General features: G+C 39.1%; 1 protein-coding gene across 1 annotated transcript; it reads left to right on the top strand.

The window, feature by feature from the left end:
* Positions 1–253: 253 nt before the first annotated feature.
* On the top strand, positions 254–4,859 carry LOC137224734 (ubinuclein-2). The gene has a single exon (XM_067737577.1). The coding sequence runs from the start codon at positions 457–459 to the stop codon at positions 4,450–4,452; it is 3,996 nt and encodes a 1,331-aa protein (XP_067593678.1). The 5' UTR covers positions 254–456; the 3' UTR covers positions 4,453–4,859.
* The last annotated feature ends 22,459 nt before the right edge of the window (positions 4,860–27,318 follow it).

The raw sequence follows: 27,318 nt of genomic DNA, 5'->3' as shown, positions 1-27,318 counted from the left end.
TGGATATATGCGCAGGGGTGGGCTTGCTAGATCTATGGTAACTCTACTTTTAGTTTTTTTAAGGGACTTGCATGTCCAGCCCAGGATTTTCAGTTCCATTTGACAGGAAGCTCTTTTAGGAGGCTTAAACCAGTGTAAATTGGTTTTATGCATTTGCATACAGAAGAGTTCTGACAAATACATGGAGGTGATAAGAATATAGTGAGTGAAGCGGCTAGAGTCTGAGGTAGTGTTTAAGAATCTATAGAACGATCCTGGCGATGGCGGTGGAGCCCATCAGAACATAGTGGCGGGGAAGGGGGGACAGTCCGCACTCACGGTGGCGTCGGCGGCGACGGCTGAGGGTGGTGGAGGGAAGAAAAGCGACGGAGAGCAAAAGGAAGGGCAGGCAGGCAAACAACTCGGCGTAGAACCGAGCGCCGGCTCGAGCGAAGGCAGAGGGCCAGAACAGTGGGGATGGCGGAGCCACGCAGAGTAGCGTTTATTAGCCTGTCACCGGTGAGGCGGCGCGAGGCCGAGTTCCCGGGGGCCGAACGCGAGCCCGACTACCCTCGCGAGCCCCCCCGACTGGAGCCGCAGCCGTACCGCGAGCCGGCCCGGGCGGAGCAGTCGGCCCCGCGGGAGGTTGCCCCCCGGTCGGACGCGCAGCCCCCGCCGCGGGAGAAGCCGCTCCCCCAGCGCGAGGTCAGCCGCGCCGAGCCGCCCATGTCGCTGCAGCGCGAGCCCCCTAGGCCCGAGCCGCCGCCGCCGCCGCCGCTCCCGCAGTTGCACTTGCAGCCGCCTCCGCCGCGGGAGTCGGCTTCCCGGGCCGAGCCGCAGCAGAGGCCGTCGAAGGAGACAGTGCGCCTGGAGCTGGTGCTCAAGGATCCCACCGACGAGAGCTGCGTGGAGTTCAGCTACCCGGAGCTGTTGCTGTGCGGAGAACAACGGAAGAAGCCCATTTACATGGAAGACCCGTTCAATGATGATCATCAAGAGAGGCAAGAAGTGGAAATGTTGGCTAAGAAGTTTGAAATGAAATATGGTGGGAAGCCCCGTAAACACCGGAAGGATCGGCTACAAGATTTAATCGATATAGGCTTTGGCTATGATGAGACAGATCCATTTATTGATAATTCAGAGGCTTATGACGAATTAGTTCCTGCTTCTCTAACAACAAAATATGGAGGGTTTTATATCAACACTGGCACTCTCCAGTTTCACCAAGCTTCAGATACTGAAGAAGAAGATATTACAGACAACCAAAAGCACAAGCCACCCAAAATTCCCAAAATGAAAGAAGATGATATTGAGATGAAGAAGCGGAAGCGGAAAGAGGAAGGGGAAAAGGAGAAGAAGCCAAGGAAAAAAGTACCGAAACAACTGGGAGTTGTGGCTCTAAATTCACACAAATCTGAAAAAAAGAAGAAACGTTATAAAGATTCTCTTTCTCTAGCTGCCATGATAAGAAAATTTCAAAAAGAGAAGGATGCATTAAGGAAGGAGTCTAACCCTAAAGTCCCAGTGAACTTCTCGACCTCCTCTCTGCATAAAACCCCCTCTGCTGCTGTGGCATTGGGGAATGATGTCTCGGACTTAAATCTGAATAGTGCTGATCCGGACCTCCCCATTTTTGTTAGCACAAATGAACATGAACTCTTTCAGGAAGCTGAAAATGCCCTAGAGATGCTAGATGATTTTGACTTTGACAGATTACTGGATGCTGCTTCTAATGGTAGCCCCCTGTCTGAGTCAGGAGGAGAGAACGGAAACACCACCCAGCCAACCTATGCCTCTCAAGTTATGCCCAAGGTGGTACCTACACTCCCAGAGGGTCTGCCTGTCCTTCTTGAAAAACGTATCGAAGACCTCCGTGTAGCTGCCAAACTTTTTGATGAAGAAGGAAGGAAAAAATTCTTTACACAGGATATGAATAATATTCTTCTGGACATTGAGTTACAGCTGCAGGAACTAGGCCCTGTCATTCGTAGCAGTGTCTACTCCCACCTTGAAGCTTTTGTGCCATGCAATAAAGAAACACTGGTAAAACGTCTAAAGAAGTTACATCTCAATGTCCAGGATGATCGTTTAAGAGAACCTCTGCAAAAACTGAAACTGGCTGTTAGCAATGTCATGCCTGAACAGCTATTTAAATACCAGGAGGACTGCCAGGCTCGTAATCAAGCTAAGTGTGCCAAGTTTCAAACAGATGAAGAACGAGAAAAAAATGGATCTGAGGAAGATGATGATGAGAAACCAGGGAAACGTGTCATAGGACCAAGGAAGAAATTCCACTGGGATGACACCATTAGAACTTTGTTATGTAACCTTGTTGAGATCAAATTGGGATGCTATGAGTTAGAGCCAAATAAAAGCCAGTCTGCTGAGGATTATCTTAAATCCTTTATGGAGACAGAGGTGAAACCATTGTGGCCTAAGGGCTGGATGCAGGCAAAAATGCTTTTTAAGGAAAGTCGGAGTGTACATAATCATCTTACTTCTGCTCCGGCAAAGAAAAAGGTGATTCCTGCACCTAAACCCAAAGTGAAGGAGTGTAGTCCAAAAAAGGACCAGAAAACTCCTGCATCCTTGGTGGCTTCAGTTGGTGGCCCTTCAACGAGCTCTAGCACATCTGCTGTGGCCTCCACCAGTTCTAGCTCTACACCGGCCCAGGAGACGATCTGCCTTGATGACTCACTAGATGAAGAACTTTCTTTTCATCCACCTGCACTGGATCTTGTTTCTGAAGCTTTAGCTGTTATCAACAACGGGAACAAGGGCCCTCCATCTGGCTCAAGGATAAGTATGCCAACTGCAAAACCTCGTCCAGGACTGAGAGAGGAAAAATTAGCAAGTATCATGAGTAAACTGCCACTGGCTACTCCCAAAAAACTAGATTCTACTCAGACCGCACATTCATCAAGTCTTATTGCTGGCCACACAGGGCCAGTACCAAAGAAACCCCAGGATTTAGCTCATACTGGCATCTCTTCAGGCCTTATTGCTGGTTCTTCAATTCAGAACCCTAAAGTTTCCTTAGAACCTTTGCCAGCCAGGCTACTTCAACAAGGACTACAGAGGTCAAGCCAGATTCATGCTTCTTCCTCTTCGCAGACCCATGTCTCCTCTTCTTCCCAAGCCCAAGTTGCTGCCTCCTCTCACGCTCTGGGAACATCAGAGGCCCAAGATGCTTCTTCGTTAACACAAGTAACAAAGGTGCACCAGCATTCAGCTGTCCAACAGAACTATGTGTCTCCATTACAAGCAACTATTAGTAAATCACAGACCAATCCAGTGGTGAAATTAAGTAATAATCCCCAACTTTCCTGTTCATCCCCACTTATTAAGTCTTCAGATAAGCCACTTATGTACCGCCTTCCCTTATCTACTCCCACACCTGGAAATGGTTCTCAAGGGTCCCACTCCCTGGTTTCTAGGACAGTACCTAGCACCACTACCTCCAGTAACTATTTAGCCAAGGCAATGGTGTCACAAATCTCCACGCAGGGTTTCAAATCTCCCTTCTCAATGGCTGCATCCCCAAAACTTGCCGCATCTCCGAAACCTGCCACGTCTCCTAAACCCTTGCCCTCACCTAAGCCTTCTGCCTCACCCAAGCCCTCTCAGTCAGCTAAGCCTTCAGTATCAACTAAACTTATTTCTAAATCCAACCCAACTCCCAAACCTACTGTATCCCCAAGTTCTTCCAGTCCAAATGCACTAGTGGCCCAGAGTAGCCACTCTAGCAGTAACAACCCAGTCCATAAACAGCCCAGTGGAATAAACATCAGCAGACAGTCTCCCACCTTGAATTTATTGCCCTCTAATCGCACTTCAGGCCTTCCATCTACAAAAAATCTTCAGGCCCCTCCAAAGCTAACAAACTCATCATCCACTGGAACTGTCGGCAAGAATAGCTTGAGTGGAATTGCAATGAATGTACCGGCCAGCAGAGGTAGCAACCTTAACTCAAGCGGAGCTAATAGGACTAGTCTATCTGGGGGAACAGGAAGTGGAACACAGGGTGCTACTAAACCGTTGTCTACTCCACATAGACCATCCTCTGCCTCAGGGTCGTCAGTGGTAACAGCCAGTGTGCAGTCCACAGCAGGAGCATCATTATTGGCTAATGCCTCACCTCTGACTCTCATGACATCACCTTTGTCTGTAACAAATCAAAATGTGACTCCTTTTGGGATGCTGGGTGGCCTTGTTCCAGTGACCATGCCCTTCCAGTTTCCCTTGGAGCTACTTGGCTTTGGAACGGACACAGCTGGAGTGACAGCCACCTCGGGATCTACCTCAGCCGCTTTCCACCATAGCCTAACTCAGAATTTACTAAAGGGTTTACAGCCAGGAGCTCAGCATGCAGCAACACTTTCCCACTCACCTCTGCCTGCACATTTACCGCAAACATTTAATGATGGAGGCCAAAGTAAAGGGGACACTAAATTACCACGGAAATCTCAGTGACTTCCAGCAAGCAAAGGAGATGACACACTTGGCTGGCTGATGGAATCTACCTGATGGAAAAGTACTCATGTGGTCATAGGGCTGCTGTTCTGTCGATGTTTACATTCTCTCGTCCCAAGCACTGTGGTGAGGAGGAAAAAGAAAAGAAAACATTACTTGAGTAAAGCCAGGTGCAGGAGGAAGAAATGCTTTCGTGCAAAGTTAGTGACCTTTGGTCTCTTCTAAAGAAAGACAAAGTTACCATATTAACTGACTTGAAAGAGACTCAGTTGTCAAACCCACAGAAATACAAATTTGATTTTTCCCGGGGGAGGAAGAAGGAAATTGAGGATTTGGGTAAACTCCATCCATCCTGGGGGTTGGATCTGAACACGTGTAGACATAATTGCATAATAAAAGACAATATATCTGAAAAAAAAAAAAAAAAGAATCTATAGAAATAGTTATTCCTATTTTGAATTTTTTATATAAGTTTTTCCTAAGCAGAATTCTTTGTAAATAGGTTTTTCTACAAAACCAATGATTCTATGAAAAACAGTTTGTTGAAGAGCATTACTAATTATATCAATCTCCTGAGGCTACATTTTAAAATCTCTGAGAAATGTTGCTGAGGAACCTGGTGACAATGTTTGAAACCAGTGTCCCCAATTTTACTTGCCCATTGCCACCACTTCTCCTCATAAACTTCTATTCTGAGAAATACAGTTTTTGATTTACGCTCTTCAATTTCAGCTGGAGGAAGATTCTAGGTCACAGGTCAGGGATAATATTTAAGCATTTTGTGGCCTTAGGGTTTGACTCCTTGATTAAGAAAAATGGAAAAGAAATCTCCAGAATCACCTAGACAAGCTCTTTCTTCATAAAGTCTAAGCCTTGTAATATATTTTGCTGAACTTTGGGAATGAATGTCATAGCTGTTCAGATTTGTGACATATTAAAGATGACTGTTATTCTGAATAATGAACACGGTGCTACATAAAGTCATCTGGAAAGGTGAAGTTCATCACAAAATTGTCTGAAAGATTCCAGTCAGCCTTTGGCTTAACTCAAATATCAGAGTGCCAAGGCACATTTTGAAAAAGAGCATAATTTCCTGTATTATCACTGGAACTATTCCTATATCCTATATTTTAAAACAATTTAATTATATTTTCAATTTATTTCACGAGCCTTATATAAAAGAGGCAGAAAGTCATTTTGGAATTAGAACATTCATTCTCATTTATATTCTTTTTCAGTTATTTCCTAAGTATACATAGTGCTGAAAAAGAAAAGAAAATATAATAATTATAATCAACTGTATTGGGAACTGTGCCACATTAGCTCTTTTATTTGATAGTGGGTTATGTAAGAGATTTCAAATATGGTACAAGGATGAGACTTGCAAGAAAAATGATGATAGAAAGACTATAAACAATATAGTATAATTTTATAATTCAGTCTTTGACAAATTCTTGGTCAAAGTCCTTTTGCCTCAGATGTGTATTAAATGATCAATTATCAGATTCCTTAGGAAGCTGCAGGAGTTCCGTTACCAGTCTTCAGATTCTGAGTATGGTACTCACCTCTGATTCTTTCCCCTCTTCAATAAGATCTACAGTGATCACTCCGAATAAAACTGAATCATCTCCTGTCCTCTGTACACTGTGATCTCTCGTCTCAACTCCACTTTTATTCTGAGGGTATTTATCATTGCATAATACACTAAATAGCTTACTTGTTTATTAGCACTTTTGTCTAGAGTACAAGCACTACATAGGTTTGGACACTTGTGTGTGTTGTCCATTGTTGTGTCCTAAGCATCCAGAACAGAGCCTGACTCACAGTAAGTGTTAAGAAATACTTGACCCTTGAATGAATGAATGAATGAACAGAGGGCATTATATAAATCCCTCTCCAATATTTCTTGCCCTCATGATTTCTAGAATCATCTGACACAAACGTTGCCTTGCGCTTCAATCAGGTCGTGCTTATGGAATAATGTGAGAGGCCCATAGAAAGCTAAATATCTTCTTCAGCAATGCCTAAAATTAAACCATTAGTGGTCTCCCATTAGTGGTCTTCCCCTTCTTTTTTATCTTTTTCTTCCTCCTCCTCCTTCTCCTCCTTCTTTTTGTTTTTAACTAAACCACATTTTTTCTAGGGAGGTGGGATATTATGAAATTGAAATGCCTTTGGGAAGAGTAAACCATTCTATGCCTAACATCTTAATGAGATTACTACCTATCATTTCTGCTGTTACCACCTGGATCCAAGCCAGAGGCACCTCCTCCCTGGATTATTGGAATATCATTTTAACTGGGCTCTCAGCTTCTACTGTTACAACTCTGAAGTCTCTCCTTAGCACGACAAGGAATAATCCTTTAAAAATTATAGCAGATCATGACCCTCTTGCACTCAGAACCTCCATCTGGCTCCTTATTTCTCTCATTTTTCAAAGCCTGAGCCTACACAGCCCTGTGACCTGTGACTGCATCTGCTACACTTCCACCTGCTCACCGTGGCCCCCACTGTCTTTTGAAAACACCTTAGGATGATGGCATCATCTGTTCCCTCTCTGCTCTTTATCCAGATGTTCTCATGGCGAACTCCTTGCCTCTTTCACAATTTAATTTACATGTTGCTTTCTCATTGAGCCCTACCCTTACTACCCTTTTAAAAACTGTAACCCCCATTACCACTCCGAAAGCCCCTTACCCTGCCCTATTTTTAAAATATCTTCTCCATAGCATTTGTCAACTTTTAGCATAATATAGAATGTACTTATTTATTATGTTTACCATTTCTTGTCTGTCTCCTCCTACCAGGATGTGGATTCCATGTGGGCAGACATCTTTGTTTGTTGGAGTACATCTGTACCCCAAGTACCTAGAACAGTACCTGGCACATAGTAGATACTCAAATCATATTTTTAGAATAAATGGATCTATAAGGTTTCATCTGTGAAGGACAGGAAAATATTTGCAAAGTATAGAAGTCTTGGAGGCCTCACATAGATGGGCAATGACTAAGAAAGAAACCATATAGGGTGAAACAACTGTATTACACCTGGCCTGTAAGCAGACTTTTGGGCCAATATGGCAAGAAATTCATTTAGATCTTAAGCTTGTGATATCACCATCTGATCATTTGCCAACTTTATTTTACTAACTCCCCTATCACCTAGAAAGAAAATGGACTGTAGCAGGCTTGGTCTTCTGCAAGCTGCCATAAAAGTCATGGTTAAGATGGAGCCAGTGTTAAATATGCTTGTTCTCTAATGGGAACCCTTTCAATTCCACTGTCCGGAAAACACTCAAGTGTCCTTCAGTTACTGCCTTGTGCTGATGACATTTTTCTCAAAGTACACCTGAAAGACAATTTGAAATTGATTCCCGAAATCAATCCCCAAAGAGATTATCAGAAACTTTGCTGTATCGGCACTATCCTATTGACTGCTGATAAGCCTGACGATAATTTGGGTCATGGACAAGCCTGCACCACGGGACTGAGAGAGAAATGCCAAAGACCTTAACTGACATAACCAAGCCCCATATTCTTATAGAAACCTCTCTAGTAGGCAGTATTTTGCCCAGAGATGTACTGACTAAGAGATAAGGAGAAAACTAAGTTGAAAAGCTTGTATTTTCTGGAGGAGCTTTTGAGAGCTACTAATGGCAACTGTATTTGGACCTGAAATACAGAGTAGAGTAGAGTCTGAAAGACTCTACTGAGAGTATTTGAGGGATTTGTCCTGAAAATTATTGAAGGAGTCCACTGGTAAAGAAACCATTAGCAGCAGTGGTTAATTCTGGAAACAGAGAGTTTTGGAGTAAGAGGAAGACTTTTCATTTCATACATATTTATAGTGTTTGAATTTTTGTGAGGCATTTGGATTACTTAAAAAAAAGTTAACATATTTTGTGGTGAACTTAGTAGCTGGTATGTACATCTTGAATTCCATAAAAAAATTAACTCTTAAAATTATTTAAAAAAAACATGAAACCTAAGCTTTTATATTATTCAGTCTTATGTCATGGACCCTAAAGGGATGATCATGATACATCCTGTACTATGTATATATAGAGAGATAATTCTCATCTCAAAAATAGGCCTTGTCCCAAAGTTTATTTAAACTTCAGTTATTTGAAACAAGAAGTGCATATTTTTCCCTTTAGAATTAATTTTGAATGGGTGGTCTAATTCTGTTATAATTCCCCATGTAACTTACAAACAAACATATTCACATATCTACAGAGAAAAATGCTAATACATGTTAAGTTCTAAGCACGTATTAGCCGCATTTCAAGACAGGAAAGTTTTTCAGAGTTCCAGTATGGAATGCTCAAACTACAGCTGCCTGTCTTCATTCCTATAAACAGGATGGTGTGGTCATCCTTTCACCTGGCTCTCACTGTTAGAGATAAGAAGGCTTCTAGGAGCTCCAGTTTTCCTGAGGTGATGCTTCCTGGATAAGAAGAAAGAGCTCTGGAGTGGGGGGCAGAGGATCCAGGATGGCAGGAGAAGAATGAGGGGCAGAATTTGGCCCTGGGAATTTGAAAGGGATGAGAACCAGAGGGATGGGACCTGGGGGACTCAGTGTGGAGCAATGGCCAAGTAGAGTTCACCTTCTTTGACCCTTTGTTTCCTTTGTTTTCACTGTTGCTCTGTGAGTCTTGTGCTTGACTGGGAGCACTTCTAAGAATGGGCAGAGAGGGAGAAGCAGCAGTCCTCCAGTCCTTTGAGCCAGCAGGATAGGTTTCCTTTGCTTTTCCCTCCCTCCTTCTCTTGCTAAGATGAAGAGACTAATTCGAGGATGTTTAGAATGGGGCTGGGGAGTGAGAGCAGGGATGGTGTGGGAGGAGAGAGCTGAGCAGGATTTCCCCTCTGCTTTTCTCATTTACTTCTGCCAGGTGCAGATGCCAGCTTGGAATTTATAATGAGCTTAACCCAAGGCTAGAAAGTGAGAGGAGAGAAGAGCGTGAGAACCAGGGGCCAGGGATGCTGCTTAAGAGGAGAGACAAGAAAGGGACTCAGCTCCCACTGCTTGAGCAAATGTGCAGGAAATTGTCCTTTTTTTCCCATCCATCTGCAGCGTCCTCTCCTGTAAGACCCTAATACTAGCACCTTCACAGCCTTCCTAGCTTGGAGAGAGAATGAAGTAGAAGAAGAGTAAAGAAGGATAATAATAATTTTTATAATTATTATAACTAAATTTGTTGAACACTATTTTTTTTTTTTTTTTTTTTGCGGTATGCGGGCCTGCTGTGGCCTCTCCCGTTGCGGAGCACAGGCTCCGGATGCGCAGGCTCAGCGGCCATGGCTCACGGGCCCAGCCGCTCCGCCGCATGTGGAATCTTCCCAGACCGGAGCATGAACCCGTGTCCCCTGACTCGGCAAGCGGACTCTCAACCACTGTGCCACCAGGGAAGCCCTGAACGCTATTTACTTGGTATTTTCCTAAGTGCTTTATATGTATTAACTGGTTTAACCTTCATAATGACACTGTGGTGTTTTTATTGTTACCTTCATTTAATGGTTGAGGAAACCGAGGTAAGGAGAGGTTACATAACTTGCTCAGGGTTATATAGGTGACTTAGCAGGTGCAGGCTGCTCATTTGTATTCAATATGTTCAATAGGGTTGAAGGAAAATCAAAGACTGCTTATATTACACGTCTGTAGGTATGAGTAGGTTTGTCAAATGTCTAAGACATGAACTAAGCAATTCTCTTGTAGAAATGCTATTTTACATGCAAATAGAGTCATACCAGAAAGAAATACAAGCTTGTAAACTGAGATGGGATAACTTTTCATAGATATTTTTATAGGCAGAAAACATCATGAATAAGACTGAGTTGTCCATGAAACTGTAAGTATGAATGAATAAATAAGCCTGGGGAAAAAGTCTCTTTGGCAACTATTCCAACAGCCTTTTATACTAAGTATAAAGCAATAATCTTGGGGAAATTAACGGAAACCCATTGCTTAAATGATGCAAAATTTGCGGGGCTGATCAAGATGAGATAATGGGTTTTCTCTATTTAATGTTCTCTGAACCTTGGTGGAAACACTTTCCCTATTTTGTAAGTGTTTGGTTGTATTGATTCATATTTTACTGCTTTTATCTTGAATATTGTTACTTTTAAATTATTAAGAGCCTATCAAGGCTGTTTTAATATTTTATGATGTATTTCTTATAGGATTAAAAGCTTATCACTTAAAAAAATCAGCTTTAAAAATTAGAAGAGTCATTTTAATATTTAGATTACCTCTGTAGTTCACAATTGCACATTAGGATTGAAATATACTAGAATAACAGAAAACAGTAGTGGGATTTAGTATTATATCAATCACATGTGAATGCAAGTTATTGTATTTAAAAAAGAAAACATCACTGTCTCTTGCCTAATGGACAAAATAGATAATAAAAAATATTTATCCTACAAATGAACTTATCTACAAAACAGAAATAGAGTTATAGATGTTGAAAATAAACTTATGGTTACCGGGGGGTCAGAGGGGAGAGGGATAAATTGGAAGATTGGGATTGACACATACACACTACTATATATAAAATAGATAACTAATAAGGACCTACTGTATAGCACAGGGAACTCCACTAAATACTCTGTAATGGCCTATTTGGGAAAAGAATCTAAAAAAGAGTGGATATATGTATATGGATAACAGATTCACTTTGCTGTACACCTGAAACTAACACAACATTGTTAATCAAATATACCACAATAAAAATTTTAAAAAATATATTTATCAAGCAAGCCACCATACCAGGAATTAGATGTTTGCTCACGATGGTACATCTTCCTGATCTTTCTGGAGCATCTGTTTTCCTTGAGAAAATATTAATATTGATGATTCTAATGATACTGTTTATTGAGCATAAACCACTCATGCAAAACAGTATGAAATACTGTCATTGACTCCCACTCCCTGCTTGGCTTCAAAGACGAAAACTGTGGACAAAACCATCCACTAACTTTCCTACTACTTACCGAAATGTTGCTTGACATTCTAAAAATTCATTTGTTAATATTAGGGAACCAATATAAGGAAAGTTAGTGTTAATATTTACTGTTATATGCTTTTGTTCAATGCTAATCGTATTTAAAATATTCACAAAAATAGGTGAAAATGTATTAACTCTGTAAATTTCTCACCACCAGAGGAACCTGGAGGTTGTGCCTGAATTGTCAAAGACTCAGGAAAGTTTGCCTATAAATTCAAATTTATGTTGAAATATACAACTGATGTCAGATACAATTAACAAGTTTATCTGGAGAAGGAAGAAAGAGTAAAATGATTCTGTCAGTAGAGGGAGAGGATACTGGCTAATGAGTGAACGTGCCAAAAACAAAAAAAAGGAACAAAAAAGAAAAAGAAAGGAAAATATTTTTAAAAGGCCTACATTGTTATTTTCAATGGGGATGGTCTCGTCTAGACTAGATGAAAACATTTTTCTCTGGTTTAGGCAAATTTTGGGTCTACAGTATATGAATTTTAGAGCCCTGCTTTAGTTTGAAATAGCCGTGATGATTTCATACTCTTAGTAGGTTGACCTTGGGGTATTGAGAGCACCACATAGGGGGAACTATTGAACCCCTCCATTTTCTCCACAAGTTACAGGCACCCTATAGCCTTCTGATTTGTGACTTGGGTGCAGGGATTGGAATATACATAATGGTGAAGTGGATTTCCTCCAGCATTCTGGCATTCCAAAGGGTGAAAAATTTTTGAGAAAGTACCCCGTGTGAAGACTTATTTAAAAAATAAGAAGCATTTCTTAAAATTAGTTTGAAGTGAGAAGTATATAACTCAAAGACAAGCATGATGTTATCACACTTCTACATATTTGTGATTGGCAAAACCTTCTGGAGAGTGGCAGTATTTAACGACTCTATTTATATTAATCGTATAGATCCTTAAAAATCTTCATTCCAGACTCTCTCCAAGTGATATTGAAAATGAATTTTCATAACATATTTGAAGATTATAAAAAGTATTTTAATTTAGAACACTAAAAAATATTAATCTTTTTTATAAAGACATACATTTAAATATATAAACTATGACACTGATTCCTTTAATTGAACAAAGCATTCACAGGACCATTTTTCAGGCTGAAAATAGGAATCACAGATTTGTAAATCCAATGTTCCTCCCTATAGAGCTAAAACCTCAAAATAATGATATGGTGATAACTTTCTAAATGTTTGGTAAGTTCAGTAGGAGTCAGAAGCAGAATGTTTACACCTTAAAAATTTACAGAGAAGCTGTAGGTGCAAACTCACGTTCACATGATGGTCTACTTAACAAATTCTTATGTGATAAACCCAGTAGGGGCAAAAAAGAAAAACATAATGTGGAAAGAACACAAAATGTCTGTATTTCATATTTAGCAAATTTAACTGTCTTCTCCAGATTAGCACCAGATTGGCCCTCTGAGACACCAAAGAACGTATTGTGCCCTACATTTTAGCACATTCAGTGGAAAGGAAAAAAAGGAGAAATCCATTGAAAAGGCTAACAAGATTTAATTATATTCATGGTATTTAGCTTGCTTTGGAAAAGGAAAGGAAATTTTTTAAAAAATTTTCCTAATGCTACTGTAATTTTTTTAAATTTTTTCTGACAGAGAAGAAAATAATGGGCTTATTCCAAGTGGCTAAAAAGTGCCATCAGATTATTGTTTACACCTGATACTGAATAATTCACAAGGGACATCCTTCACATTGATGATTCCTTTCCTCACTGTTTGGAATAATGCTAAGTCTCTTGATTTACTGTTTGTCCAAACACAAGTGGTTTAGATCCATGGTACATGTAGACATACACTACTTTAGGATGATTTAAATTTGTAAAAGCTGAACATTCTTAAAACTATGGCTGGAATCCCATTTTATTTCCCTTTGTTCTGGAAACTCTTCTTATCAAAAGACCAGGCAATGACCTTCTGGGCTTCAGCCTTTTCTACCCAGAGCTTGCAGGCTGTGTCACCTTCTCAGAGAGCCATTATGTTAAATCCAGACTACATAATCAAAACAGATCATGACTGATTCCTTCCAGAACATTCTCTCAGCCACCAGAAACTGCTGCTATTTCATATGAAAACAGAAAATATTTTGCTCGATTAGACTAGGACTAACAAACATAGTCAAAGTGGACACAGCCATTGCTTTGGAAAGACCCTCCTCTATCCATCAGGGAACTGCTGTACCTAAGGGTCAGCTGAACCAAACTAGCCTCATATCTCTAGTTTCTTGATCCTTGGCCAGTTGCAAGACAGCATCTACCTTCTCTTCTACACTAATTCTTTTTAAAATTTTTTTTTTGTATTTAAGTATAGTTGATTTACAATGTTGTGTTAGTTTCAGGTGTAAAGTGATTCAGTTATACACATATATTCTTTTTTTCAGATTTTTTTCCATTATAGGTTATTACATGATATTGAATATAGTTCCCTGTGCTATATAGTTGGTCCTTGTTGTTTATCTATTTTTTATATAGTAGTGTGTATCTGTTAATCCCAAACTCCTAATTTATCCTTACTGCCCTTTCCCCTTTGATAATCATAAGATACTTTTCTATGTCTGTGAGTCTGTTTTGTAAATAAGTTCATTTGTATCAATCTTTAGATTCCACAAATAAGTGGTATCATGATAGCTGTCTTTCTCTAATTCAAAAAGATACATGCACCCCAATATTCATAGCAGCACTATTTACAATAGCCAAGACATGGAAGCAACCTAAGTGTCCATCGACAGATGAATGGATGAAGAAGATGTGGTGTGTGTATATATATATATATATATATATATATATATACCTGTATATACACAACAGAATACTACTCAGCCATAAAAAAAGAATGAAATATTGCCATTTGCAGCAACATGGATGGACCTAGAGATTATCATACTAAGTGAAGTATCAGACAGAGAAAGACAAGTATCAACACTCATTCTTAAATTTCTGGGTGTGTTCTCCAGCATTTCAATCCCCATAATAATTCTGGGTGGCATTGTTATCCATGAAATGAACCATCTAAAACTCTGATTCTCAATTCTTCCCCCGCAGCCTCATTGGCCTGAATCTCTACATCATTTCGTGAATCCACTTTCATAGTTAGATTATGCTCCTTGCCATCAATGCACAGTCTCAGCTCTGAAATCCTAAATGAAATCATTCAAGGCTGTGACCATTAACTCCTGCCCCTCACCCTTCTCACTCAGTTTTTCCAGCTTTCTTGTTCTTATGTATTTTGGGAATTATAACTCCATTATTGAATTATAACTCCACTCAACTCTTACAGCACCCACTTCTCTCCTTTTCTCCATTATGTGCCAGCATCCACTGACATCTGATGGGATTTCCTCAGACTCTTGCCATTAAAGCCACAGGCTCACCCACACCTGTACCCATTCTTTCCACTTTCTGTCTTGTTATGGTTGAAGAGTTACTCCACCTTCTGTTCTAAGCCAGTCCCTTCATCTGATCTACGGATACTATTTCATTCTGCTTTCTCAGGAGCATTGATCTACTGATTTTGTTCCCTCTCCCTGTAGCTTCAATTTCCCCTCTCTCCTGCTCATTCTCTATCAGAGTTAAGCATCCTTCTATCTTAAAAATGATAGTCTTTCTGTCCCATATTCTTTTTCATCTCTACTTGATCTTTGTCTTCCTTCTTCAAAGAAAAATTTCATAGAGGAGACATCACACTTGCTGACTCTATTTTCTCATCTCCTACCATTTCTCTGAAACATTTTTTAATCAAAATCACCAAATGGCATCTGTTTGATAAATATAATGTGCTGTTTTCACACCTTGGACCCATTGGCAACATTTAACACAGCTCATTAATTTCTCCTTCTTAAAACACTGCTTTTTCAGGATATCTAGGGTGATATACTTTCCTGGATCTTAGCCAGTTGTTCTAGCTGCTTCTCAGTCTCTTCACAGGTGCCAACGATGCTATTTGTCTCTTAAATGCTAAGCTCTCTTCTTATCCCACTTTTCCTAAATGAGCCTAATGACACCCATGGCTTTAAAGGCAAAATGAATGTTGACATTTCCCAAATCCATGTTTGATTTAAATCTCTTTCCTGAACCTCATACCTGTGTATCCTTCCACTTATTGAACATTTCTAGTTGCATTTTATTTGGGTACTTTCAAATCAATTCATCCAAAGTTGAATTTATCATCTACTGTGCCAGACTTGCTTCTACTGGGGTATATATTTAAGAGAACAGGAGTACTAACCACCCAGTTGCCCATGCCAGATATATGGGAATCATATAAGACTCTTAACACTCCGTAACCCTACCTCTCTGAACAAATCAGTTACCAAGATCTGTTAATTCTGCTGCTCAAATATCTTTCAAGCTTGTCCACTAGCCCCAGTTCAGTGTAAAATTGTTCTCTCATTAGAACTTAATCATGGCTTTTCCTGACTTCAGTCACTTTTCCGCACTATAGCTAGAAGTGTTTCCAACGTCTAACTGATTATGCCACTACCTTGCTTAAAATAATCAGTGTCTTCTTATTGCAATTAAAAGAGTGTTCAGATTCCTGTCGATTGCTTACAAAGCTTTCCTTTGTTCATATTTCATCTCTTTCCCTGGCACCATTCTCCATGCATCAACCACATGGAATTTTCTTTATCTAAAGATGTTTGGTCTCCTTAAGGTCCAGTTCTGCTGTCCCCATTTTCTGTCTTATTACTTCTTCCCCAACTTCTTTACTTAGCTAACTTCCATTTTATGACTCAACTTAAATATAGCTTTTTTTCTGGGAAGGCTTTCCTGATGCCTCTCCCCTTCCGCCCTCCCCCAAGTGAATTCTCTTTCCCTTTGTTTTTGAGATAGCTAAAAGCTGTACTTTCCCATAGATACCACACTATATTGGAATGTCATCTCATCATCTTCAACTTCCCTGTATTGCCACTTCTGCTAAAGCAGTAATTTTATCTAACTTGATCACCATTATTTTCCTAGTTGCTAGCACAAGACCTGTTCAATAAATTTTTATTGTGTGGACACATAATTGAGTTTGCAAAAATTACTGAATGTCTATTATATTTTAGGTTATATTATGGAAATCCATAGTTAAGTGCATGCACCCAGCTCTTCAGGAGTTTATAATTGAAGTGAGAAAAGACAACTATACTTCCCATCCTTCCCAACAAGAAGAATTTTAAAAAGCCTCACTGTGCTATTTAACCTTTAAATTCAATGAAAGTTCAAGAACACGGAGGTAAATTAAGACAAGAAGGGAGTTTGAAATAAGATTATTTAGGGCCATGAAGCCACATCAGTGAGGCTGGTTTTGAAGCAACAGAGTATTCTTCAGGTAATATTAAAACTGTAACTTAGCAACTTGAAAAAAAAATATTAAAACACATAAACTTGTTTTGGAAAAATAATAGACAAGCATCACTTGCCTTCCATTTCCCAAAATTAAATTGCTTATTTTTTTATTTCATCTACAGAGTTCACTGCTGTTGATAGTCAACTATAGATCTTGGGATACATAATTATATTCCCTTGGAGGAATCACAATATTGGCTACGTCAAGTTTGACCACATTTCAAAAATGCAAGAGATTTAAGGAGACATTAAAGAAATCATCAGGGCTTCCCTGGTGGCGCAGTGGTTGAGAGTCCACCTGCCGATGTCGGGTACACGGGTTCGTGCCCCGGACCGGGAGGATCCCACACGCCACGGAGCGGCTAGGCCCGTGAGTCATGGCCGCTGAGCCTGCGCGTCCGGAGCCTGTGCTCCGCAACGGGAGAGGCCACAACAGTGAGAGGCCCGCGTACAAAAAAAAATCATTAAATTTAGACCCTTGGGAAGGGTGGTCATGTAACATCCATATCACACAACTTTAACAGACATTGGTATAAGGCTAATTGTTCTCTGTTTGCTTTGTGGTTTTAAAAAGTTTTTATATTGACATAATGTATCTATTATTAAAAGGAGTACCTACCAGCAGTTTTATTTGCCTTCTTTTAAAATATTTTAAATTATCTTTCCAAAATTCATCATTTACTTAACCCTATATATTCTTGAGCTTCAAGCTATATACCTGCAAAATGGTGATAATAATAATATGTACTTTGTAAGGTTATTGTGAGAATTAAACGAGTTAATTAGGGCTTCTTATGCTTATTTTAGTTCTTTTTATTTATTAAGAAAATAACTCAACTATTTCTACAGCATACTGAGGTGAAATGATGAGGAACGCCATGGCAGGTCCAGTCTAGGGGTTCCAGCCTGGGATTTCTAATTGTCCCAGGTTCCACGTGGCTTCCCTAAGAGCTGTGTGGAGATTATCTTGGAAACACCTGAAACCCACTGAAGGCATGCATTTGGGGAGCCCTGAGCTTGTAAAGCCCTAAAAATTATGTCTGACACATAATGAGTGCTTGAGCTATTACTGGGACTTTACAATAACCTTGCGGAGGTGAGGCAGGGTAAATAACTATCGCCACTTTGTAGGCAAGCATCTTGGGGTTTGGGGAGATGTGTGACACAGCCAAAAGGTTCTTTCCAGGACATAAATGAGACTCCTAGAACATCCTCTCTCCAGCCTTTACCTCAAACAAGCTAAGAAAGACATATAAGAAATACATCAAAGGGGTAAATCAAAGTTATACATGAGTTTTTTAATATAAACTCTCAGTTGAGTTACTCCTGCCATTCGGAATGTCTAGTATCTCTATGGTCTCAGGCATTGCTTTACAAATATAGAGAAACAAAAGAAGCTTGCTTCTATAAGGATGCTTGTCAGTTACATTTATTCTTTGTACAATGGTGTATTGCAAACTGTGGATACTGTTAAGCACACAGACAAAAATTGCCAACAAAAATTGCCAGTGATATGTCCATAAAATATGGACATATCACTTCAAGGAGCATGTATTTATAATTTGGTCATGTTATTTTATTCTCTTGTTTCTCTGAAGGAAAATTCTTTAAAATTGATCCTTTTTTTTTTTCTAAATTCAGAGAGGTGGTACTAATTTTGTCACATCAAGGTCTTGAGTTTCTTGAAATAAAACTAAGGGATACAATAAAAATACAAAAAAAATCTAAGGTAATTTACTCCAGGGACAAGAATTAAAACATTTATGTTTATAGGTATATACACACACTTCAAAAGAAAATATCATGGCCAATATTCATTAAATCATGCATGACCTACTAAGATATTTAACAAAAATAGGGCAGAGTTATATAAATTAGCTGAATTATGACTTAGTTACCCTCCTGCCAGCTTTAAAAATTTTATGTATTTCTTAAAAATATTCTAGTACTTCATTTTTTTACAAAATTAAAATATGGTCTGAAACATTATTTTACAGAAGTATTAGTTGACTCTATGTATTTTTCATATATCCATTAAAATCACCTGAAATTACATTAATAATAAACTGACATTTTGCTTAATGAAATTAGATATTGTCAAACAATCATGAAAGACAAAAAAAAAAAAAAACCAAAAAAACCTGGAAACTTAATGGATAAATGGATTACTAAGATATATTAGGCTGATAGGCACTTACAGGCACATGATGCAAAATGCCTTTTTAAAGTAATAATTTACTAAAATAATCTTTCTGCTTATTTTAAAAATGGTAAGATTAGAAGAAAGCTATTGTATGTTTTGCTTTTAATAGGAGAATTTAAAATGGACAAAATGCTCAGTTATATTCTTCTGATCTGTTGCTATGTACTGAATGTGTTCTGCTAAAATTCAGATGTTGAAGCCCTAATGTGATGGTATTTGATCATGGGCCTTTGGGAGGTAATTGGGTCATGAAGGTGGAGTCCCCTGGTGAGACGTTTCCTTATTAGAGGAACAGGATAGTCAGCTCTCTCTGCTCTCCACCACGTGAGGCCACAATAAGAAGATGATCATCTGCAAATCAGGAAGTATTCCCTCACCACACACCAAATCTTCCAGAACCTTGATCTTGGACTTCTCAGCCTTCAGAACTGTGAGAAATGCATGTTTGTTGTTTAAACCACCCAGGCTATAGTATTCTTTTTTTTTTTTTTTTTTTTTTTTTTTTGCGGTACGCGGGCCTCTCACTGTTGTGGCCTCTCCCGTTGCAGAGCACAGGCTCTGGAAGCGCAGGCTCAGCGACCATGGCTCACAGGCCCAGCCGCTCCGCGGCATGTGGGATCTTCCCGGACCAGGGGCACAAACCCGTGTCCCCTGCGTCGGCAGGCGGACTCTCAACCACTGCGCCACCAGGGAAGCCCCGAGGCTATAGTATTCTTTTCTAACAGCCTGACGTAACACATCGATACAGGAGAGGGAAGTAATGTGGGGTTTGTAGCTTGGCAAATTCTGGCTTTCTCTGTTTCCTGGACATTTAAACAACTAAACAGATGTTTAGTGATAGAGAATACATCTTGATAGTGAATATGAATATTCACTAAAATGAAATGCAGAGTGATTACAGTAAAATTAGACTCTCCAAAGAGATAGTTACATAATGCTCACACGCAGAAAACCTTTAACACTGTTTATAACAGAAGCAACTGGCAATACCCACATATTCTACAACTTCTCTCCGGAAGGAAAAACCAGCCATAACTCAGTGGACTATTATTAGAAAACATTATTTAAGTGTTTTTTTCCTTGAATGACTATTGATGGAAATAATGCAAAAATATATTCTGCCTGTTTTAACTCAATTAAAAAATACACTGTGTGCCAAATATATGCAAAATCCTGTTAGGTAGGAGGAGATGTAGAAATGAATAAGACATTACCTTAAAACTAATTTCTGTTGTTGATTTTGTAAAGTAAGTTTGAATTTGTAAGGTAAGCAGGCTATGTATGAATAAAACCACATGCCCTGATTGATGTATTTCATCATAAGCAGTACTGATTTAGTTTAGGTTCCTGACATGAAATGAAGTATAAGTAAATATCAAACACTCCAGCAGAGTTTGATATATCATTTACTTATAAGTGTTAATTACCTTATTAATGGTTTGGTCCTTTAAACTACCTCCAAACGTGTATTACCCCAAACCTTATTTTATAGATAAGAAATATTAATAATAATAATATTTACTATTAATTATATTACTATTTTAAGTTTATTTTAATAAATTTAATAAATTTGTATCAATGTTTTAAATCTATTACTATTTTTAAAATATTTTAAGTAGTTTTAAAGCATTGATTAATTGATTTACAATGATTTAAAAAATAGTTTGTGGTAGAAGCTAATGAATTTATTATTAATTAATTTTCAAAATATTTGAATTCAAATACATTTCCTGAGTTTGTCTTTATCTGTCAATCATACAGAGTTCCAATAGTGTGAATATTCAATAATAGTTATACATTAATAGGCCTGAAAAGATGAAATAGATGGGCAATTCTCAATATGCATCTACTGGTTTCCAGTAGAGATTTCTTATCAAAATATCTGTGTAGTATCGTCTATGACAAAGAGAAGTTTTTTTCTATGATAATACTTATTGTCATAACCTTCTCTCTCATCCATTTTCTATAATAGAATTCTGTAATTACTCATATGTGGAGTATGAATTGTATAACGCAATGATCATTCAAAGACTTGTTTTGGTCAATATGTTCATGAGTATATATTTGTTATATGTCTGTATCTGATTCTAAGTCTATAATCTTCCCTCCAAATTCCTGAGATAATGTCAAAGGAGAAGGATAACTAAACATGTTCTATGTAAGACGGGGCTGAGAGAATGTCCAAAGACTAATTACCTATAATACTGTGCAAACTCATTTTCAAGGCAGGTGACCTAAAATATTGAGCAGTCGGAAGTCATCTGCATGAACAATGAGAATGTAAACTCTGTCTGGGGTAGACAGTTAGATAGCTGGTTTCAGGAGCCCGGGGTTAAAAAATGTGACCAAGCTACTTCAAGACGAAGCAGCTTCATGAATTGGAAGTCTGAGACACACACGTAAACCCTCCCTGCTCATCTGCTTGTCTGCCCATGAGTCAAGCTTTCAGACTTGTTTCAGCATCTGTGGAAATCTGCTTCTTACATCAACACTAAGCAAGTCAGGGGCACATTGCCACGTTCCTTTTGTAAAAAGGACGGCAGTAAACTCCGTGTAAAGGAGTTAGTTAGAAATTAGTTTGGGTAAAACAACATGCAAGTTAGAAAGCAAAGGAATCTCAATTTGGGTTTCACACGTCTAACCCAAGACACTGGTTAGAGCTAGAAAAGCTTGCCACTTCTGCCCCACCTCAGGTGTTTAGAAATTCATTCTTTCCTTCTGCATTATTGAGAATGAATAGTCATGGTTGGGGGTGGGTAGGGGCGGAACAATAAAGAAGTGAGATTTGGCCAACGCACTTAAGGAGTTCCTATTCTAGCTTGATACTGAGGTCTGGGGATGGAAGCTCCAAATGTTTATCCTAAAGGAAGAAGATTCACAGCTCTTGCTTATATTCTCAAATTGACAATTGCATGCATATATAAGACATGCCTATTTATGTGTGTGTGTGTGTGTGTGTGTATATATATATATATATATGCAGAAATATGTAACTTTTTACTCAGGAGTATTTTTATACAAGCACACTTTCTTTAAGTACTTGAGTCCGTATAGACACTCATATTGAATTTTCTCTGAATCTGATTTCTGATTAATATTTACAGTACATGAGAATCAAGGTACACACTTTTACACTCATAACTGCATCTCTTCTTGCTTCCAGAAACTTAAAGGCAACAGTATTCAAAAACTATTATTACTGTGAGATCAACCTCTGGAAACATATTTTCTTTTTTAAGAGATGAAAATATCTGACATAACTACAGATGAGTCAAGTAAAGCACTTGACAAACTGAATTGCCTTTTCTATATATGCTGCCTTAAGTTTGCTTTAGTGCATCAAGCCTACTGCTTCAAAGACTTGCAATAAGGCGGGCATTGTTTCCTTCGTAGATCATTAACTAGTCCAGCTTCTTGTAATTTAAAAAGTAAGCTAATTATTGTTTTAGATATTAAAGGTATGACACCATGAACCCAAACGGCGACAATGGAAAGGTTTCACAAAATCGCAAACGTACTAGGTACACAGGCAAACCTAATGCTCTGTGTCCATGATTTACTTTCAAAGCCTCCAATATTCACCCATTTACGGAGACTCATATTGCAAATTTGTAAAGGTACATTGCGAAGCATGTAGAAAAAAACCATTTAGGAAAAAAAAATCGCTCTCAAGTAAATTGTAATTACTATTCTGACTTTGGAGCACTAAAGTCTTTCCCCAGACACTGTGGCAGATTCATCAGTGCGGGCTCATTGCCCTTGCGGGCTGGAGAGGAGCTGCGCTGTTTGGGTGAGTTATTGAGGGGACATCTGTGAACTGACAGATGTCTGGCGCCTGGGCTGTACTGGGTAAGCTCATGTTTTGTTTATAAAGCAGCCCCTCTGAAAAAAAAAGACATTTCTTTTTATCCTTGTCTCAGCAGAGCCTAAAATCACACTTCTCTTTAAGTGGTATGTGATTTATATATTAACCTAAGTAATTTTCCTCTTTTCGCTTTATTGCAAAAGTAATACCAATAATCACACTCAATGGACTAGCTCCCTTTTCTGCGGCTTTGTTTACTCACTTCAAATAAAGTGTGTAGCAATGTGGATTTTCTTAAAGGTCGGTTCTCAGGAAGATGAGGAGAGTTGAGATTCTAAATACATTTTCAGTACCTGAAACATCTGTTCTTCTCTTTCATTCCCAAAATTCGAACTAGACCTGAGGCCTTGCTTCTATGGCTTCAGCAGTTGTTGTCCGAGTTATTTCGACTACAAACAGACTTTTCGATTCTCCTGTTTTTGTGCAAGCTCCATAGTTTTAAGCCTTATCTTGGGCTTTTCTTCTTCTTCTCTTTGATCCTGTGCCAGAAAAATCTTAAAAGGCTAAGCAACTTTGTGGTGTTTGCTCATTTTTAACTTACAGTTCTAAGACAGAAATATCAGAAGTGTCAGAAACCTTTACCCTGGTACAAGTGAGTCAATGGCTGCAGAGACACACAGGACACAGACTTAATCTCAGTGACATATATTTCAATGTGGCTGCATACGTGTGTGTATTTCTGATGTCATATTTACATTTCTAGTGGTGGAAACCTTAAAACTGGACGACAATGTAGAGGTGGGGTGAGAAATATTATACAAATCAGAAAGTAGAAGACAGGAGTTGGGAGTTTAAGCATGTGCTAACCTTTGAAGGAGGCAAATGTTGCCACTTCTTTTGTCAAAGGTGTAAAGTTCTTATAGGAACAGACACAATATTTTATATAAAGAAATTCTTTTATATACAGAAAACTAACATGCCACTTCTTTTTGGCAATGTTTTAAAATTATCACCGAGGGTGTTAGGAATAAGCGAGTACTAGTTGGATATATCATACCCCATGTATCATAGCCAGCAATGAAGCAAATTTGGAGGTAGTACTGGTTTTTTGTTTTTGTGTTTGATACATATCATTGGGAATTTCTTTTTGTCTTCAGCCTTTTAGAGAAGGTAGGGGAGCCAGAGAGTGTATTTCTTCTTGAGACAATTTTAAAATTAAGGCTTAAATGAATTTCGTGTTTTCAGTCTTTTTGAGTAGTGGGTCAAAAGGCTGAGCTCTGAGTTTGGCAAAGAAAACAAGTGGGATCCTGCCAGGCACAGTTTCAGATCTCCCCCTTACAGTGTGTGACTGCCCAGCCTGACAACAGACTGCCACCTGCTGCTATGAGACAGAGGGGCACGTGGTTCGTAGGATTTTGAGCATCTTCTCATTGGCCTCCAGTTCATCAAATCCTCACTGGGCATTAGTCCCATTCTGACCTTCACCTCTTTAGAGATCTTATTCAGAGAAAAGGAAAAACAAATTGTAAAGGAAAAGATTGAAGGATGATAAAATAAGGAAGAAGAAAGGCAAGAGGATGTTTTAGTCTCTAGAAAACTAATCTGAATAGAGAAACGTTTGAATAATTCTGTAGAGCCTAGGGGACAGATACTCTTAGGTACAGAATAACAAGAATTGGTTTTAAACTGCCGCACAGGAGCCATATGCATAATAATGACCTAACAGCAAGGATGAACACAGCCACAGACAAAGCTTTGGGATAACTGTTCGTGTCAAGGAGATAATGTGATATTCGCATATTTGAAAAAAGTCGGGTGCTGACTCTTTAAAGCCTTTGCTAAGTTTACGGCTTGGGGCTAATCTTGGACATTTGTTGTTGTTGATTTTCTTTTTTAGAGAGTTAAGAAGTGTTATCAGACACTTGACTCTGATCCAAATCATGATTTTAAAAACCAAAAGGCTAAGTTAACCATATGTCAGTGGTGGAAAGGCAAAGGTTGAAATGACTTTTTTTCCCCTGTCTTTCTTGTTTGTATGTGAAATTGTTCCATGAGACTATGAGATTGGCTTTGGGTTGTGAATTTTATTTGACTGTTTTTAAGGCTCTCAGGAAAAGCAGTGCTCGCAACGCAAACTGCTGACATTCAGGCAAATCCAAGGGCAGGCGTGAGTGATGGCAATTCGCTTATATTATCAAACACGGTCATTAAAATTCTCAAGTCTGACTCCCCACTCTTACACATGAGGAAAATAGGAGCTCAGTATGTTGAAGTGAACGGCCCATTGTCACAGACGGTGACAAACATCTCATCTCCTGAAATTCAGAGCCTTGTCCTTTGTACTGCTCCACCGTTCCCCTTAAAGTACAAGGCAAGATGATCAGAGACACATATTCTTTTATTCTGAACAACAGCAACGATTAAAAGGACAGAGGCTATCCTTAAATAAAGGTTCTCAGGGGGAGAGAAAAGGTAGATTTTTAGATTTGGAGAAAAAAAATCTCTCATTAAAAAATAGTTTCCGGGAATTCCCTGGTGGTCCAGTGGTTAGGACTTGGTGCTTTCACTGCCGTGACCCGGGTTCAATCCCTGGTCGGGAAACTAAGATCCCTCAAGCCCTGCAGGTGGCCAAAAAAAAAAAAAGTTTCCCTATAAACTTGCCATTTAAGGAATACAGAGAAGTGACAGTAGGCATATTTACAAGACCTGAGGCAAATTTTCAGAATGTCATTGCATTGTGTCTGCCTTGAAATGCCCCACCCCCCATTTTGTTCATCCTCTTCACAGGTATAATAGGCATTTTTCTTTTGTTTGATCACAGCCAGTTCTGCTATAGAAAAGAAGAACACAGATGAGCTGTATGACATTCATAAGATATGTTAAGTATAAATAAGTGGTAACTTGAGTATATATTAAACAGGAAGGATAGATGGACCAACAGGTAGCTAATATCCATGAGTCTCTGTGAATTACAAGAGGCACCTGAGCCTCAAAATATACAAGAGACACTGAATTTGGGGGAACAGTAAATAAATATGAACAGTCATTATGTATGAAGGCTTAATTTGACCTCTCATTTGTGACACCATTTTGGTTCCATAACCTTTACTCAAGAAGTATGATGAAACCCACGGTTGTTCACCAAGTTAATTATTCACCAGCTGTGGCCACGTGTACTTGTCCCTGTATCTTGCCAATATGCATCACTGGCACAGGGCACCTTTAGTCCATGGACACCTTTGCTCACATCTTAACTCTAATTCTCTTAACTATACCATTGGAGCAGTTGGAAGGCTGATGTGGCAGAGACAGAGACAAGACATATGAATATTTTTTACCCAGGATTCAAGTAGCATGCTTGTACCCTATCTTAACTGTATGAGCTCGATTCATCTTTTCCCTTCCTTCTTACTGTGTGTTTTAAATTCCTTTAATAAACCATGTGATTTGAGCATTTTAATTTGGTCTATGAACTACTCTATTCTTTTATCTCTGGAATAGTATATTAGTTTCCTATTGCTGCTGTAGCAAATTACCACAAATTTAGTGGCTTAGAATAGCACAAATTTATTATCTTACAGTTCTAAAGATCAGAAGCCCAAAATGGGTCTCACTGGCTAAAACCAAGGTGTCAACAGGGCTGTGTTCCTTTCTGGAGGCTCTAGGGGAAAATCTCTTTTGTTGCCTTTTTCAGGCTTCTAGATCCACCCTAGTCCTGTAGCTCGTGGCCCCTTGCATCTTCAAATGGAAGATCTACTATAATGCCATCTCTTTGTTTCTGACCTTTCTGCCTCACCTTCCCTGGTTAATGATCCTTGTGATTACATTAGGCTCACTTGGATAATCAGTTATAATCACTTTACCTTAAAGTCAGATAATTAGCAACCTTAATTCCATCTTCAACCTCAATTCTCCCTTGCCATGTACTATATCCATGACCATGGACCAGGACATGGGCTTTTGGGGGAGGTCATATTTCTACCTACAGAAAGCTTCCCTGGCATTGTACCTGAAAGCTACCATTGTATCCTGGTAACTTTTCACATGACTGCTGGACTCATTCCTTCAACAATCATTTATTTAATATTGATTTACTCCCATGTGCGTTGCAGAGCCAAGGAGTCCTCTTCCTAAAGCCTTCCCTCCCCAGCTTCCACACAGAACCAGAAAGCTTGTAGCTTTATCCTGCCCCTTTTCCTGATATTATCAGGGATCAAGGAGCTACAGGGGAAACACCAAACCTCGCCTTTTCAACTGGAGTTATTAACTCAAATAATAATCAAAGTAACCAACCATCTTGATTTGCCTGGGACTGAGGGGTTACCCAGAATCCAGGATTTTTGCTGCTAAAATTGAGACAGTCCTGAGCAAACCAGGACATCAAACACTTCTAACCTTCCTGCCCATCCACTCAGTAGCTCCCATCAAGCTTGGAATTAGAGTCACTTTTTCTGTAATGGTCAGTCTTGGGCAATGAATCAAAAAGCCATGGCT

This window comes from Pseudorca crassidens, chromosome 5 (assembly GCF_039906515.1).
Source record: "Pseudorca crassidens isolate mPseCra1 chromosome 5, mPseCra1.hap1, whole genome shotgun sequence".
NCBI lineage: Eukaryota > Metazoa > Chordata > Mammalia > Artiodactyla > Delphinidae > Pseudorca > Pseudorca crassidens.
Note: the sequence above shows the minus strand (reverse complement) of the source record. Positions and strands in the feature narration are given on the sequence as shown.